The 15351-nt window shown below is 33.3% G+C and overlaps 1 protein-coding gene across 1 annotated transcript; it reads right to left on the reverse strand.

Annotated features, from left to right (window-relative positions):
• Positions 1-830: 830 nt before the first annotated feature.
• Positions 831-13414, reverse strand: LOC107863213. The gene is made up of 4 exons (XM_047409394.1): positions 13338-13414; positions 2212-2358; positions 1515-2120; positions 831-1185 (listed from the first exon to the last, which is right to left on the reverse strand). Exon 3 carries the CDS (start codon positions 2007-2009, stop codon positions 1566-1568), a length of 444 nt encoding a protein of 147 aa, XP_047265350.1. The 5' UTR covers positions 2010-2120; positions 2212-2358; positions 13338-13414; the 3' UTR covers positions 831-1185; positions 1515-1565.
• Between the last annotated feature and the right edge of the window lie 1937 nt (positions 13415-15351).

Consider the following 15351-nt stretch of genomic DNA (forward strand, 5'->3'; position numbering starts at 1 on the left):
TCCATCACTCAAATACTCGGCGTACGCGGCAATAAAAAGACCGCAATCCCTGCGTTTTAAAAAATAGATAATCCATATCTTGCCGTTCATGCAAGTGTTGTAAAATTTGTGAAATGAAACTAAATCATGACACTTAAACTTACAGGCTACCAATGGTTTGTTGAGTAATTCCTTCAACATATTGTACATCAAATGGATTACCCATTTTATCCCGGTATGCTTTAATCGTCGACCAATCAGTACGAACCTTTTGGTCCAAAAAGCCACTCATATCAAGGTAAGTAGGCAATATTTTGGCCAGCTTTTTTATCTCAAACAACGACCTAGAACGTCTCCTTTGCGACATCAAGTCATAAACTCGGATGCGCCTCTCTTTTAGAACGACGATAGCTAACACCCAATGGAATTCATCACCATAATTGATTGGGATGTACACTTCATCGACCAAATTCCAAGGCAAGCCAGCCGGAATGCTAAAACCTTTGATGATGTTTAGGAAACTTTCGACAGTTATAGACAATACCTATCGTAGGCATTATTGATGTAAAATTTATACAAACAATTGCCTATCGTGTATCTGTATTATTCTTATGTTTGCAAATTGGCCTTCTTTCGGAGGTAGTAAAAAATGACATCGATGTGCTACACATATTATCAAACATTTCGGATTATGTGATGAAAAAATTAATACGCAAATGCAATTAAATAAAGTATTAATTAATAGTAATATGTATAGCATTTAAACCTCATCATTCCAACAAGTTTGGGGCTGTGACATCAAATAAAACCAATTCTTTATTTCAAAATGTACAACAATAAAGTCGAACATATCAAAACCAAGACTCAATTCGTTCACTTTGTCGCATTTGTCATTTTGTTTTCTACATAATTATTTATATGTGTTAATATCACGTTCTTACAACATGAATCGTATAAACCAATATCTTTAAAAATTGATTTATGTACCTGTCGGCATGATGCTTTAACAGCCCATCGGCAATCCATTCTGAATAGTCGTTGTGTTAGTTTTTTTGGAGCCTCGTCTGAGATGTTGAACCCTTCAAACAGGTAATTCTTCCATTCTCCCAAACTGACAGGCTCAACTTTTTCTTCTTTGGAAGCAGTTGATGGATTATCAACTGTGATATTAAACTCTTCAGCAGTGACTTTTACTATGACATCCACCTGGAAAGCCAAAAACTGTCAATGCTAATTACAGATATACAATAAATTATCCATCTGTTGCAACAGATGAGCCTTATGTTGTAACAGATGGATCATCTGTTGGGATGAATTTGGATAGGTAAATCAGAGAAGTACGATAATTTTGAACAGATGACCCATCTGTTACAACATAAGACTCATCTGTTGCAACAGATAACGCATCTGATGCAACATGTTAGACAACAGTTGCAACAGATGAATATATCTTTTTTATAATTTTCAGCAGATATATCAGTTGTTAAAAAAAATATGTGCATGTTTATTTGTTGGAACAGATAATGTATATTCACCTTCTCCGGCTCATGCTGCTCTCCTATGGCCCTTACATACTGAACAACGGTTCAAGACAAAGACAGAGGCGTTGCAATTTTGCTTTTTTCGATGCTTAATAATGCCTTGAAAGTAACTCTCCTTCTTCTCTTAGCCGCCTTGATCTTTAGTGGAGTGTAAGGATATGAACTCCTCTTTGATGGAATGGCACCTCTCTTAGATGCCATTTCCTTTACAGAAGCAGTTAGTGCATTAATAGCATTAATCACTCCATCATGTTTCGCCTTGCAGTTTTGACATTTGCATGCAGAACATTCGCTAGATGTGGCAAAATCTGGAGAAAAATTTGTACAACTAGTATGATCATAATCATAATAGCTTTTTGTTTGAAAAATAGTAAGAGGAGCATCATTAGCCCCAATAGCAGCAGCACCACCACCACCATCAACAACAACAATAAGCCCACCCTCCAAAATTATTTTTCTTCTGATGGTTGTTGCTCCAAACAATTTCATTTTTATTCCATCAACGATATTAGGGTCCGATAAAGTTTCCACAGACCGTAAAGTAAGAAAAAATGGAATCTTCAACTCTCGGTTGGTCAAAACAAGCCACAGATGGACAATCTAAAATAATCAGTACATATATTAGAATGATAATGAAATCATTTAAAATAATCATTAATTAAAACAAAAACTTGATTAGAATAGGACTTACTGTTTCATTTGGAGGGTTGAAAAGATCAATAAATTTTGCATTTTTATCAGTTTTGGCCGACAACCATCTCAGGATTCTTGGACAGGAAACTTCTTCCTGGTAGTTCACTTGTTGACTCAAATAAGGAATGACTTCAAATTCCCAAGCCTATAACATAACACCAATAAATCAAAAGTATTATTGAATAAAAAAAATGATGAATCATATCATGATAAAAAAATATATTTACCATGAAGGCCCATGGAAAGCCATATAAGTTGATTGTCTTTGGCATTAACGGAGTCAACAAATATTGGACAGTTATTTTAAAGCTTTCATAACCCCAAGGATAGCTGTTAAATGCCTCAAGATCCTCAGAGAGATTTATTAAATCGAGGTTTATGTTGTTATTAACGTCTCTCACCCAACGAATATTATGTACAATTCAAACCAAGCACAATGATTGTTTGTGCTTCTTTGAGAGTCCTTTACCTTTCAACGCTTCTATCAAATTTTTGTTTTTAAAGTTTGGAGCAACAATGGACACCAGGTCCTCATGATCACTCAACTTTTCTTTGCTTTTTTTGGGTGAGCGGAATATTTTTTTTTGGATTAGAGTAGGTATAACTTGAGAAGGAGGATAATATTTTAGTTCGGTAAATATGGCAAACTCCTTCCAACCAAAACAAACAGGCATGCCATAGTAATTTATCCATACCTCATCCATCTTGTCTTTATTTTCATACATAAACCTATACTTGAGAAGATCGTATACCATTTTTATCTAGAAACGAGCATTGCTGTCCTCCAACAAATCAAGATATTGCCCAAAGCAACTTTTCCTGAAATAAGCATCCAATTTTTGTTCTCAAAGTATTTTTCTGAAAGCATCGAAAGATTTTCCCATGAATGACTTAACCACGAAATCACCCATTAAATCTGTGGAACCATCGCACTACATTCTCACAGGATAACGATCAATGTTGAAGATTTTGGCCAACTCTTCGATGGAAAGGCTATTAGAATTTGGATCATCTCTTTTGAGACATTCCTCCTCCCCGTGTTCATTATCTTTTGCTCCTGATTGAGATAATGCTTGCAAAGAAAGCTCATAGAGTGGTGGATGTAGCTGAGATGCTGCACTTATTCCTTTACTTAGACTTGATTCGTTTTTTTTTCTTTTGGGAGCCATATTATCTTAAAGTAACATGAACATAAAATAGATTATAATTGATTAATGCATCATTAAAAAAGATAACGGTAAATCTAACATGCACAATGGAAAAATAACAGTTCCAATAGATCACACATCTGTTGCACCAAGTATATTATCTGTTGCAACATATAACTGACCTATTGTAATGGATGAGTAAACTGTTGAAAACAATAAAAATAGATCACTAATCTATTTCACCAGGTATTTTATCTGATGCAACATATAACCGACCCGTTGTAAAGATGAGTAAACCGTTGGAAACCATAAAAAAAGATCACTAATTTGTTGCACCAGGTAGTTTATCTGTTGCAACATATAATCAACCTATTGCAACGATGAGTAATCCATTGGAAATCATAAAAACAAATCACTAATCTGTTGCACCAGGTAGTTTATCTGTTGCAACATATAACCAACCTCTTGCAAGGATGAGTAATCTATTGGGAACCATAAAAATAAATCACTAATCTATTACACCAGGTAGTTTATCTGTTGCAATATATAACCAACCTGTTACAAGGATGAGTAATCCGTTGGAAATAGTAAAAATAGATCACTAATCTATTGCACCAGGTAGTTTATCTGTTGCAACATCTAACCAACCTATTGCAAGGATGAGTAATCCATTGGAAACTATAAAAATAGATCACTAATCTATTGCACCAGGTAGTCTATCTGTTGCAAGATATAACCAACCTATTGTAATAGATGAGTAATCCATTGGAAACCATAAAACAAATCACTAATCTATTGCACCAGGTAATTTATCTATTGCAACATATAACCAACCTATTACAACGGATGAGTAATCCGTTGGAAACCATAAAAATAGATCACTAATTTGTTGCACCAGGTAGTTTATCTGTTGACACATATAACCAACCTATTGCAATGGATGAGTAATCCATTGAAAACCATAAAAATAAATCACTAATCTGTTGCACCAAGTATGTTATCGATTACAACATATAACTGATCTGTTGCAACGGATGAGTAAACTGTTAGAGACAATAAAAATAGATCACTGAACTGTTGAAACATATCACTCATCTATCTCAAAATAAGTTATTTGTTAGATCAATATTGTTTAGATTTATTCTAAACAGAAGAGTCGTATGTCGCAACAGATAAATGATCTGTTAGATTGTTTATCTATTGCATAAGATTTTCATAGTTGCGTCAGATTTTAATCTGTTGCATCAGATGTTTCCATTTATTGCATCAGATGTCTTTATCTATCGCATCAGAAGTTTCATCTATTGCATCAGATGTTTCATCAATTGCAACACCATTTTTACCAAGACAAACAACAAATCAATCCAGCAACACCAACACATCACACACACACACTAAGAATATCAACTTTGAACAAAAATTACCAACAAATCTGAATCAACAGTACGACAATAAGAAGAAGAAATGTCAGAAATTAGGATTTTATTTAGTCCATATTTTAATACTAGAAAAGTAGTTGGCTCAAGTTTCTCTATTTTTCATAATTTTTTACCTGTGAAAAAAGAAATGGGATGACGAAGAACTCGAAGTTGTTGTCGTCAGAGAAGGCTTCACATCGATTGACGGTTGAAAGTCGAAAGGGAACTCGCCCGACTATTTTTCGCTGGAGGTTGAAGTCGTCAGGGATTGAAGAGAGAATTTTGTAGAACTGTTGATTGGAAGAGAGTTGAGAGAAGCTATCGAGAGAGAGAGAGACTGGTTGATTTAGATTAAAGAGGGGTGTGGGTTTATTTGTATTTTTGAAAATATTAGAAGATTTTGAAAATATTAATCAAGTTCATAATTAACTTAATCAAGTTTTCTAATGATGTTTGATCCTTTAAGTTGGTCAATGTCATCAATCCTTCATTCAAGACTTAAAAGACATCTTTCCTTCATTTTTCTCATGTATCATGGACTCAAGCAAGATGGTGTTTTAAAAAAAATATATAAAATATAATTATATGTAACTTTTGATACTAACAAAGCTTGTGGAAGATTCTTTTAATTATAATAATATAATTATTAAATCTATTTTGGTTTTTTATTTTAGTCTAAATTATATTATAGAGATTTTTGTCATTTATAATGCTTATGCCAGTATTCTTTAATGAATATTTGTAATTATGGCTAAATCTAAATATAATTATCAAAAATTAACTAATATTCACTTTCCATTTCTAATTCAAATGAGCTATAACCTATGCATTTTGTAGCAAAAAGAATATATCTTTAGTCACGTCACAAAAATATTTGTGGCAAATACTTCAGTGTATAGCTATATATTTTTTATTTGGAAGCTAAATACTAGTATTGTTAACACGAGATTGAAATACGAAATAGCCATAAATTTTAAATTATCATAGCAAATAAATCAAATCTTTTGCCACAATAGAAGATATTGTGTCTATAATATAAAAATTACTACAAGTTTTATTTGTCGTGGCAAAAAAATAAAATTATTTGTCACAAGTATATATTTCGTAGCAAGAATTTATTTATCATCACAGCTGCAACATAATATTTTTTTTAGCTGTAAGTATTAGCAGTTAGCCGCGGACTATGTAAAGTCCGTAGCTAACTTTAGTTTCGCCACTTCTTGCTACAAATGCTATAGAAAAAAAAAATTGATCGCTAAAGTGATTAGCCATTGAACTTTTCACATTTAGCTACGATGTATTCTAAAGTTATATATGCATTTTGTTGTAGTGACCTTTCACAAATTTAGGGTCATTTCCCCATAAACATCAAACCATCCAAATGAGAAAATAGAGTAACCTTGAATTTGTTCATAAAGTCAATTTCAAGCAGAAGATTAAAGTCATCAAGAGAAACCACAGTAAAGTTATGAGTTTCAGTCAATGACCTATAGTCAATGAGAAATCCAGTGCCATGGCATAGCCTGGCTACTCTGCAAAATTTATAGCCTTCATCCTCATTGCATAAGTAGTCACCCTTAGTCCATAAGCTTGCATAATTTTTGAACCACAAAAGTGTGAATAGAACCGGTATCAACCATTCATGCCATATTTTTGTCCTTATTTTTCACATCAACGTACATCAAAGAATCGAATGCTATGCAAAAAAATTCTCAACACCTTCATCAATATTAATCAAGGCATCAATATCATTATTTGTTTCCATTTCCACTACATTCACGCTAGACAATGTATTCAACAATCATAGTAGGTTAATATAGGAAGTAATTTCCTGTCCCTTGATTTGTTTCTCCTCTTCAGCAAAAAGAGAATTAATCTTCCCTTATTTTAGGTAGTTTCTGGTCTGATGCTCAGATTTTTAACAAATTCAACAGACCTTTTCACTAGTTTGCTTGCTTTGGTTAGGCGAAGCAGCATCTATCCTTTCCTTGCCTTAGTTATTTCCCTATTGCCTACGAATATTCTTCTTTCAACCTCTGCCCTTCTTCTTCTTCATTGTTTTTGAAGGAGTGGGATCAGAGGCAGCACTATTAAAACTAAAATCAATCAACGCGTCTGCCGCTAGAATGACACTAGGTGGATCTTAAACTTTATGTCTACTAAGTTCATATTGTGCCCAACCTTGCATTTAAAAAATGAAGTTATGCAACTTATCTTTATCAAACATGTTCTGAATATCAAGCATCAAAGAAAAAAATTCTTTCACATTATCTCGTATGAAACCAACTTGTTTCAACCATTTCAGCCTATCCCTAGCAACCCAAGATGAGTCACTAGGCAGAAATTTCTCACGAAGTGCATCCCACAGTTTTTCACACATATCACACTTGGGTTTACCAACATTTTCATCATCTTCATTCTTTGTACGCTACCATAGTACAACATCATTTCTAAAATAGCAAACTGTCATAGTCAGTTTGTCAGTTTAGGGCACTGAGCAGTAGCAAAATAGTCCTCTAAGTCCTACAAAAAATTCTTTAGTTCCTTAGCGCCACGAATACCATCAAAGTACTTTGGCTTCAAAATTTTTATTTTGGCATGCTCATTACCACCACACAACAAACCAATAATATTACGATTAAGGACAACCATCTCTTTCTTTAAATCTTTATTTTTCTTCAAAAATCTCTTAATTCATGTACCCACATTTTAAATAAAAGTGACAAGACCGTCCAACTAATTATCAACAGTAACATGATAATCTGTCAGTTCTGTGTTAATGCCATGGATTTGAGTCATGACATCAACCTGTCCGTCTGCATTATCTGTCAAGCCAATCAACATCTCTAACTTTATAACTTTTTCATGCAACTCATTATAGCTTGTTTCTCCAGACATTGTAATACAAAGCTCTGATACCAATTGACAGAGGGTTAATTTTCTAGATAAAACCTTATGTGGCAGCTATACGTACTATGGCTTTAGCCCTTACTTTTTTCACTTAACATTTAGTTTGCCTAGGCTTATGAAATAAAACAAACACAAGCATATACATGAATGAATCTCCAATTTTGTAATTAACTCATATCACAAAGAAGCACACATAAGTCCTTACAAAAATTTGACTAACACAACCAAATCTGGCTTGGGACAAGCTGCTTGTGCCTATTTATAAGCCACAACTTTTATCACATGCATAACACATAGTTCGATCATAATTCAGTTGGAATCCCCATCTGGTAAGATAAATTCAAATCCAAATACACATTCATATTATAATAGAAACAAAGCTTTTCTATATGTGCGGTCACGGTTGTAACTACCTAACTGTTGTCATGTAAAAGGCACACGCCTAGTGCTAACACATCCTTAGCAGTACTTGTGTCAATTTTGCATCAGGGTCTTGGGAGACTGTTCACTTGCTCGTGCCACTATCTTCTCAGCATCCAAGTTGTCTAGTCCTTGCCATGTCTAGCCCAACTTGTCTTGTCTTAGCCACGTCTCCGCAACATGACTTTCCTTATCTTAAATTAGCCTTAACTTTCCATCCTTTGTTATGCTTTGGGCCACACCACTTCAAAGATTTTGCCATGCCCTGATGATATATGTCATACCCTACTTACATGCCCATGTCGACTGACTGGCCTCAAGCGAATCTAACTTTTAACCCAAACTATTTGGTCTTGTCTAGGTTGATCATGTAAATCCCTAGGTAAAACTGAGTCACCCAAACTATTACGCTGAGGATCTAACACTAGGATATACATCCAAGTGCCGTTGGAAAGACTGGTCAAAAAAGAAGTCATTATTAGCACTCACAGATAAAGCATCATCTATGAGGGAGGTGGAATTATGTGTACAGGGTGTGGTCGAATTATACCACTAAGAATTGTATCTATCTACAACCACCCTCCATAAGTTATATACCACAAACACCATTATTAGAAGTCAAACCTAGCGATGGCTGGAAGATGGTAAAATTCCCCAAGAAAAATAGAACTCTGATTACAAGGGAAAACAAGCCCAATCAAAGCATAATCCAAATGCAATTAAAAGAATACTATCTCTATTTAGGTACGCTTTTTGACCTCAACTTATCCAGCTAATGCCCACCAGTCCCCAATTATGGTAGACATACCACCGCCAATAGGTTCAAAAATAGGAAAAGGAAACAACCTATTGTACAAAATTGGACCACAATAAACCAAGTTAACTCGGTCCAATAAACAGTGAACCAACCTCAATCGATCCATAATAAATCATCTCCAACTCTCCCCCAAAACATAACTACCATCTTAATGGTAATTCAATGAGTATCTCACAATAAATCTCCAAAATGCGGCAAATGAGACCTCAAAATTAAACAAAATTATCCAAAATTCCCCAAAAATTAATTCAATTAAAACATTGGCCTCATTGGGTACAATAATGTCTCTCTCTTATCCCTAACAACTATACTTTCTTACCTTTGTATCCATGGATGATCTCACTCATATACCACCTCAGTCAGATCTTTCTCCCACTACAAAAAGGAATCACTACACCACCATTATTGTATGACACCGACCATCACATCAACTTACTCCCTCCTTGCCCTTACTAGTAAAGATATGATCATGGACTTAGAGCCACCCACTAACTCTAATTACATTACTCATCTTTATACTAATGGAAAACTCCAAAAACTCCACACAGGGACCAACTGAAAAGACCTGGATCTTTATTACAGTCCCACCACTAACAAATCACTCCTCCTTTTATGGTTAGAGCTTCTCCTTCAGGACAAATCCATTACCCTGAACATAAAACTAGGAAACTAGTCAAACGTAGTCGTAATGCAAGACTCAACTTACCTTGCTCAACTGAACAAGGAAGCATGAATTATCCAATTGAGGGACTGGGGACCTAAGTCAGGTTTCAAACAATTCTCCAACTAGATATGATGGCGAACCCACAACAAATCCCCTCACAAAAAACTCAATCTTCTCATGAACCAAGTGTTCCAGAATCTCTTTTTTTTTTCAATGACAAACCCAAATATGAAAATCCCCATGACTTCCTTTATTCTTTGGACATAACAAGGAACATACCCTCTCACTCTAATACAAAAGGGCGTAAACCAAGTAGGAGAAAAAACTCCAGTTCTGGAGTTACTAAAAACTATGAAAAAGAGCAACAAAGAATTGTTTCATATCTTAGCAGCCTTTGGAGAACAAAAATAGATGCTTTTATTTTGGAAAAACTAATGATGAATTAGTTCAACAAGCCTTCAAAAGAAGCTATTACAGCTTATTGTCCCGAGCAATGTGCACCTTGAATATAAGGAATGAGAAGGAGAACATAACCTCTATGTAGCTCTAAACCCATTGGGGGAAACCAATAAACCTTCCCAGATGGAGAAAGAAAAGGTCCTGCTTCACCACACCCCACAACTATCATCCCTAGTGAACTTTATAATCTGGAATGTTAGGGGAGCTAATAGTGCTATCTTTCATCATCACTGTGACACCATGGTTAAGATGCACAAGACTACAATGCTTGTCCTCACTACTAAAAAAAACAGGAAAACTGACCACATATGTTCAGTTTTCCTACTTTTGCGACCACAAAATCGACCAAAATGTGTGGTCGAAAAAAGTGTGGTAGCTTTTTTAAAACCGACCACATGTGGTTGATTTTTTTAATATATATATATATATATTTAAAATTTAATATTATTTAAAAAAAGAATTTTTAAACAAAAGCGATCACTTGTGGTCGCTTTTATAAATTTAATAAAAATAAATTTTCAAAATAAACCGACCACAAGTGGTTGGTTTTGTAGTTAAATTAATTAATTAATTTTAATAAAATCAACCACATGTGGTCACTATTGTTTAAATTAATTAATTTATCTATAATATATTAAAAGTGTGAAGACCCTTAGAAAAATGATTTGAACTTTTTGTCCATCATTAAAACACTTTACAATAGACAAAATTGTCTTTTCACATTTTTTTCTCCAATTATTATTTAATTATATATATAGTTTTGAATCCTAGAATATATGGATTAGGATTTTAAAATATGGTAATGGATTAGGACTTTAAAATATGGTAAGTTTCTTTTCTTAAATTAGGACTAGGTTTAATTTTCAACATATTTTTATATTAATATATATTGTCCCATCCAACACTTGTATTTTGTGTTTTCTTCAACCATTGTAATTGTCATCCGCTAAGTTAGTATGTTATTCTCTCTCTCTCTCTCTTTTGAGTTGTTTTTCCTTTTCTATTGGTTGTCGTGACTTATTATTTTTTCTTTAGCTTAGAGAGTGATTTTAAGTTTAACACACCATGCATTATTACATATGTTTTGTTCGTGAATTTTGATTTCTAGATTTGATATTCTCGTATGTTCGAATCTAACAATGTAATTATTTTTCTCATATATATATGTGCTTACGATAAAATATCTGTTTTAAACTTTTTGTACTTCATTAAAAATCTTGTGATAGATAAAATCATTTAATTTTAAATAATCAAAAGTTACACGTGCGAGGCTCGTGCAGCTAAACTAGTTTATTAAAAAAGGGACCACTTGTGGTCGGATTCGTAGATATCTATTTCGCTTTTTGGATTACATGAGTCAGGGACAACACAATTTAGAAATATATATGGACTAGTCATCAACATTTTAGGAGGAAGATTATACGGGGTGATAAATATAGGCCAACATGAATATGGCGCAGCACCAACAAAAAAAGGAGAGAAACCATCCGCACACAATCCCAAATGAATATTTTGTGGCTTAGTTGCAAAATCTAGATAAGTTGCATCAAAATGCTTCCAAGCCTCTCCATCAGATGGATGACACATAACACCAGTGGGCCTTCTATTTTCACTGTGTCATCTCATATGAGGAGTTGAACTGTTTAAAGCATACAACCTCTTCAACCTTGGTATTAGAGGTAAATAATGCATTGCCTTAATAGAAATTTTATTTCTACAACAACCACGCTTATATCCAGGGTGTTGACAAAATTTACAGGACTCTAGGTTAGCATCTTCCTTAAAGTATAACATGCAACCATTTTCACAACAATCAATTCTAACCGGGGAGAGACCTAACTTTGACACCATTATTTTTGCCTTATAGAAAGAATCAGGAACCTCTAAAAAGGGGTAAACTAACTCTTTAATATGGTCTATCATTGAGCTCATTCCTCCTTCAACAATATTCCAATCAGATTTAATACTTAATAATCTAACAGCAACAGACAAATGAGATTGCGACACCCATCAAACAAAAGATGACTAGTAGCATGCAATTGTTCATAAAAAGGGCGCGCTTCTCTATTGGGAACATCTTTGACATTTTCCCTAAAGTCGCCCCCGTGTTACATCCTAAAAGCATCATGCACCATTTCTGTCATCCTAGTATCTTGATAGTAATTATGCCCAACAGACCTACTACTTTCACCAACAAAGTTATTTTGCTCAACATCACCATGACTAGTACGCAATCTTAAAAAGTCCTCATGAAACCCTTTTCTATAAAGATGATCCTTCACAACTTCTTCTTTTCAAATACTTGTACCATCACATTTAACACAAGGACAACGAATTTCCCGAAAAAGTGACCAATCATCAAGTGACTTGGCATGTTCAATATATCGATTGACACCTTCAACAAATTTCATCCTAAGACTCATTCTATTATCATTATTCCATTGATATATCCAGCTATTATCAGGTTTCATCTACACAATTGATTAAATTCAACTAATTAGTTCAAGACACAAAAGTTCACATTTCAAGTACCTAAATTCAAAACAAAAGTCACTAATTCACATTTCAAGTACCTACACTTCAACATTTTCAAGTCACTAAGTCACCTCCCAAGTTACCAAACCAAACTACATTCAATACAAAAATTCACATTTCAAATACCTACACTTAATCACTTTCAAGTCACTAAGTCACCTCCCAAGTTACCAAGCTTAACAAATTCAAAATGAAAAATTCACATTTCAAGTATCTACACTTAATCACTTTCAAGTCACTAAGTCACCTCCCAAGTTACCAAGCTTAACAAAATTCAAAATAAAAAATTTACATTTCAAGTACCTACACTTAATCAATTTCAAGTCACTAAGTCACCTCCCAAGTTACCAAACTAAACTACACTCAAAATGAAAAATTCACATTTTCAACATTTTCAAGTCACTAAGTCACCTCCCAAGTTAGCTGAAAAATTCATATTTTTAATATTTTCAAGTCACTAAGTCACCTCCCAAGTTACCAAACTAAACTACATTCAAAACAAAATTCAAAATAAAAGTTCACCTTCAAGTAACTACACTTAATCACTTTCAAGTAACATATTCATTTATAGTATAAGTCAAACAATTGAACAAGTGTAATAAAGCAAATAAGTAGAGGCGTCGCATGTCCCTCTCACACCATATAATCATTACAAAATTTCTATGGCTTTCAAAGCCTTCTACAACGAACAATCCCACCCTAACACTACATTTAAGGACTTCATTATAAGAAAATAAAGAGAAATTAACTTACCTTTGTTTGGCCTAAATTAAAGACAAAGAGATAAGCAGCCACCGAAAAATAGCAAAGCAATCCTTTTTCCGAATTCAGATTCTATCAAACAGTAACATCAAATTAGCTCATAGAATATATTCAATTTACTTTTGTTCACATTTACTTTCCCATTTCGTTTGTAATAATTAATTTGCTCCAAGTAGAAGAAAGCAAGGGAAAATGAAAAGGAAGACCAAAATAAATCTTAGCAAAGAGAAAACAGTTAAGATAATAACTCTAAAGTTTCAAATAAGCAGAATCAAAGTCAAAATTAGGTAAAATTTGTACAATAATTCACTGGTGAGTAGAAGAACAACAGTGAAAGAAGGCAAAACCAAAAATTGTGTGCGGATGGTTTTGCAGATGGTTTTGCAGAGGTTTCATTTTGTAGATGACAACAATATTCTAAGCCGTCACCAAACAACCCTTAATCGAAATTCAAAAAACCTTTAAATTTCACAACAACAACAACAAAAACGAAGCATTAACCCTTAATCGAGCTAATTACGGACCTTAATTAGCAGTACAGTAGCAGTACAAACCTTTTGTGTTATCGTCAAATGATGTCGTCGTTATGAAGCTGCCGTTGTCGTGAAGTTGTCGTCGCCGAGGTTCCAAGGTTTGTCGAGCTGTCGAATGCTGCCAATTGGGTCGCGATTTAGATCGGGTGTGTGTTGTTGTGTAGAGTTGGTGGGGGTGAGCGTAGGGTAATTAGACAGGAAAAGGTTTATTTTGATGGGTTGGGTCGGGTCGGATTAAATATTTATTATTATAAAATTATTGATAAAATATAAAAATATAAGTGTTCGATTTATTTTAAAAAAGTTACTATCGAAAAACGATCACTTATGACCAATTTTTATTAATAACGTACTATATACATCATATACACAATTTTATTACCCCATAAAAATATATAAAGGGAAAAGGGCAATTAAGATTGGGTTGGGTCGGGTCATTAACGGGTATTATCAAAATTAGTGGTTGATTTATTTTTTAAAAAAATTATCATTCAAAAAATGAACACTTGTGATCGATTTTTATTAAAAAATTAAAATTTTAATAAATTGTATAATATTTATAACAACATCCAAATAATTTAATGCAATGCGTATATATATATCGATCAGATAATATGTTATTTTATCATCACATTAACACGAGTAGTATATTTCCTCAATCGTATAATAATATCAATGAATTTTACAAATTATGATAAATTTTTGGTTAATTGGCTTTTAAATACGATAATATATATATACCTCGTAATACGGCGTGTTAATAAGATAAATTATCGATTAATTGTCTTACATTATTACAACTTCAACAATATACGTGTGTCTACATTGACACAATTAGTATATCTATTTCCTCAATAGTATGACATCAACGTATTATTCATGATATATAGATTCAATTATCTAGCTTTCGATAACTGCATAAGTCACTACATGAGATATACGTATATATACCTATATTCAATTAACTATCAGCTTTCAAACACGTACTATATACATCACATACACGGTTTTACTATCTCATAATAATATACAACGTATTTTACATATATTCAGATGAATTATCAGTTAGTTTATCTTATGTCATTAATATACCTTCACTACATAATATGTATATATACTATAAATATACCTATACATACACACACATATACACACTATCGACTATATCAAGTTTTAAATACATACTATATACGTCACATACGTACACGAGTATATTATCCAATAATATAATGCAACGTATTTCATATACACACTTTGATGAGCTATCGATTAATTTGATTAGCTTACATTAATATAACTTCAACATACAGTATATTATTACTTCTATCATTTCAAATCAAAGTATTCAATATATTTGGATAGATTCTGCTAGTTTTTGACTACATCGTTCATCGATTGATCACTACATCATATATATATATATATATATCAACTGTTGAATACGTACTATATACATCACATCCACAAGTAAA

The sequence above is a fragment of the Capsicum annuum genome, chromosome 3, assembly GCF_002878395.1.
Source record: "Capsicum annuum cultivar UCD-10X-F1 chromosome 3, UCD10Xv1.1, whole genome shotgun sequence".
Taxonomy (NCBI): Eukaryota; Viridiplantae; Streptophyta; class Magnoliopsida; order Solanales; family Solanaceae; genus Capsicum; species Capsicum annuum.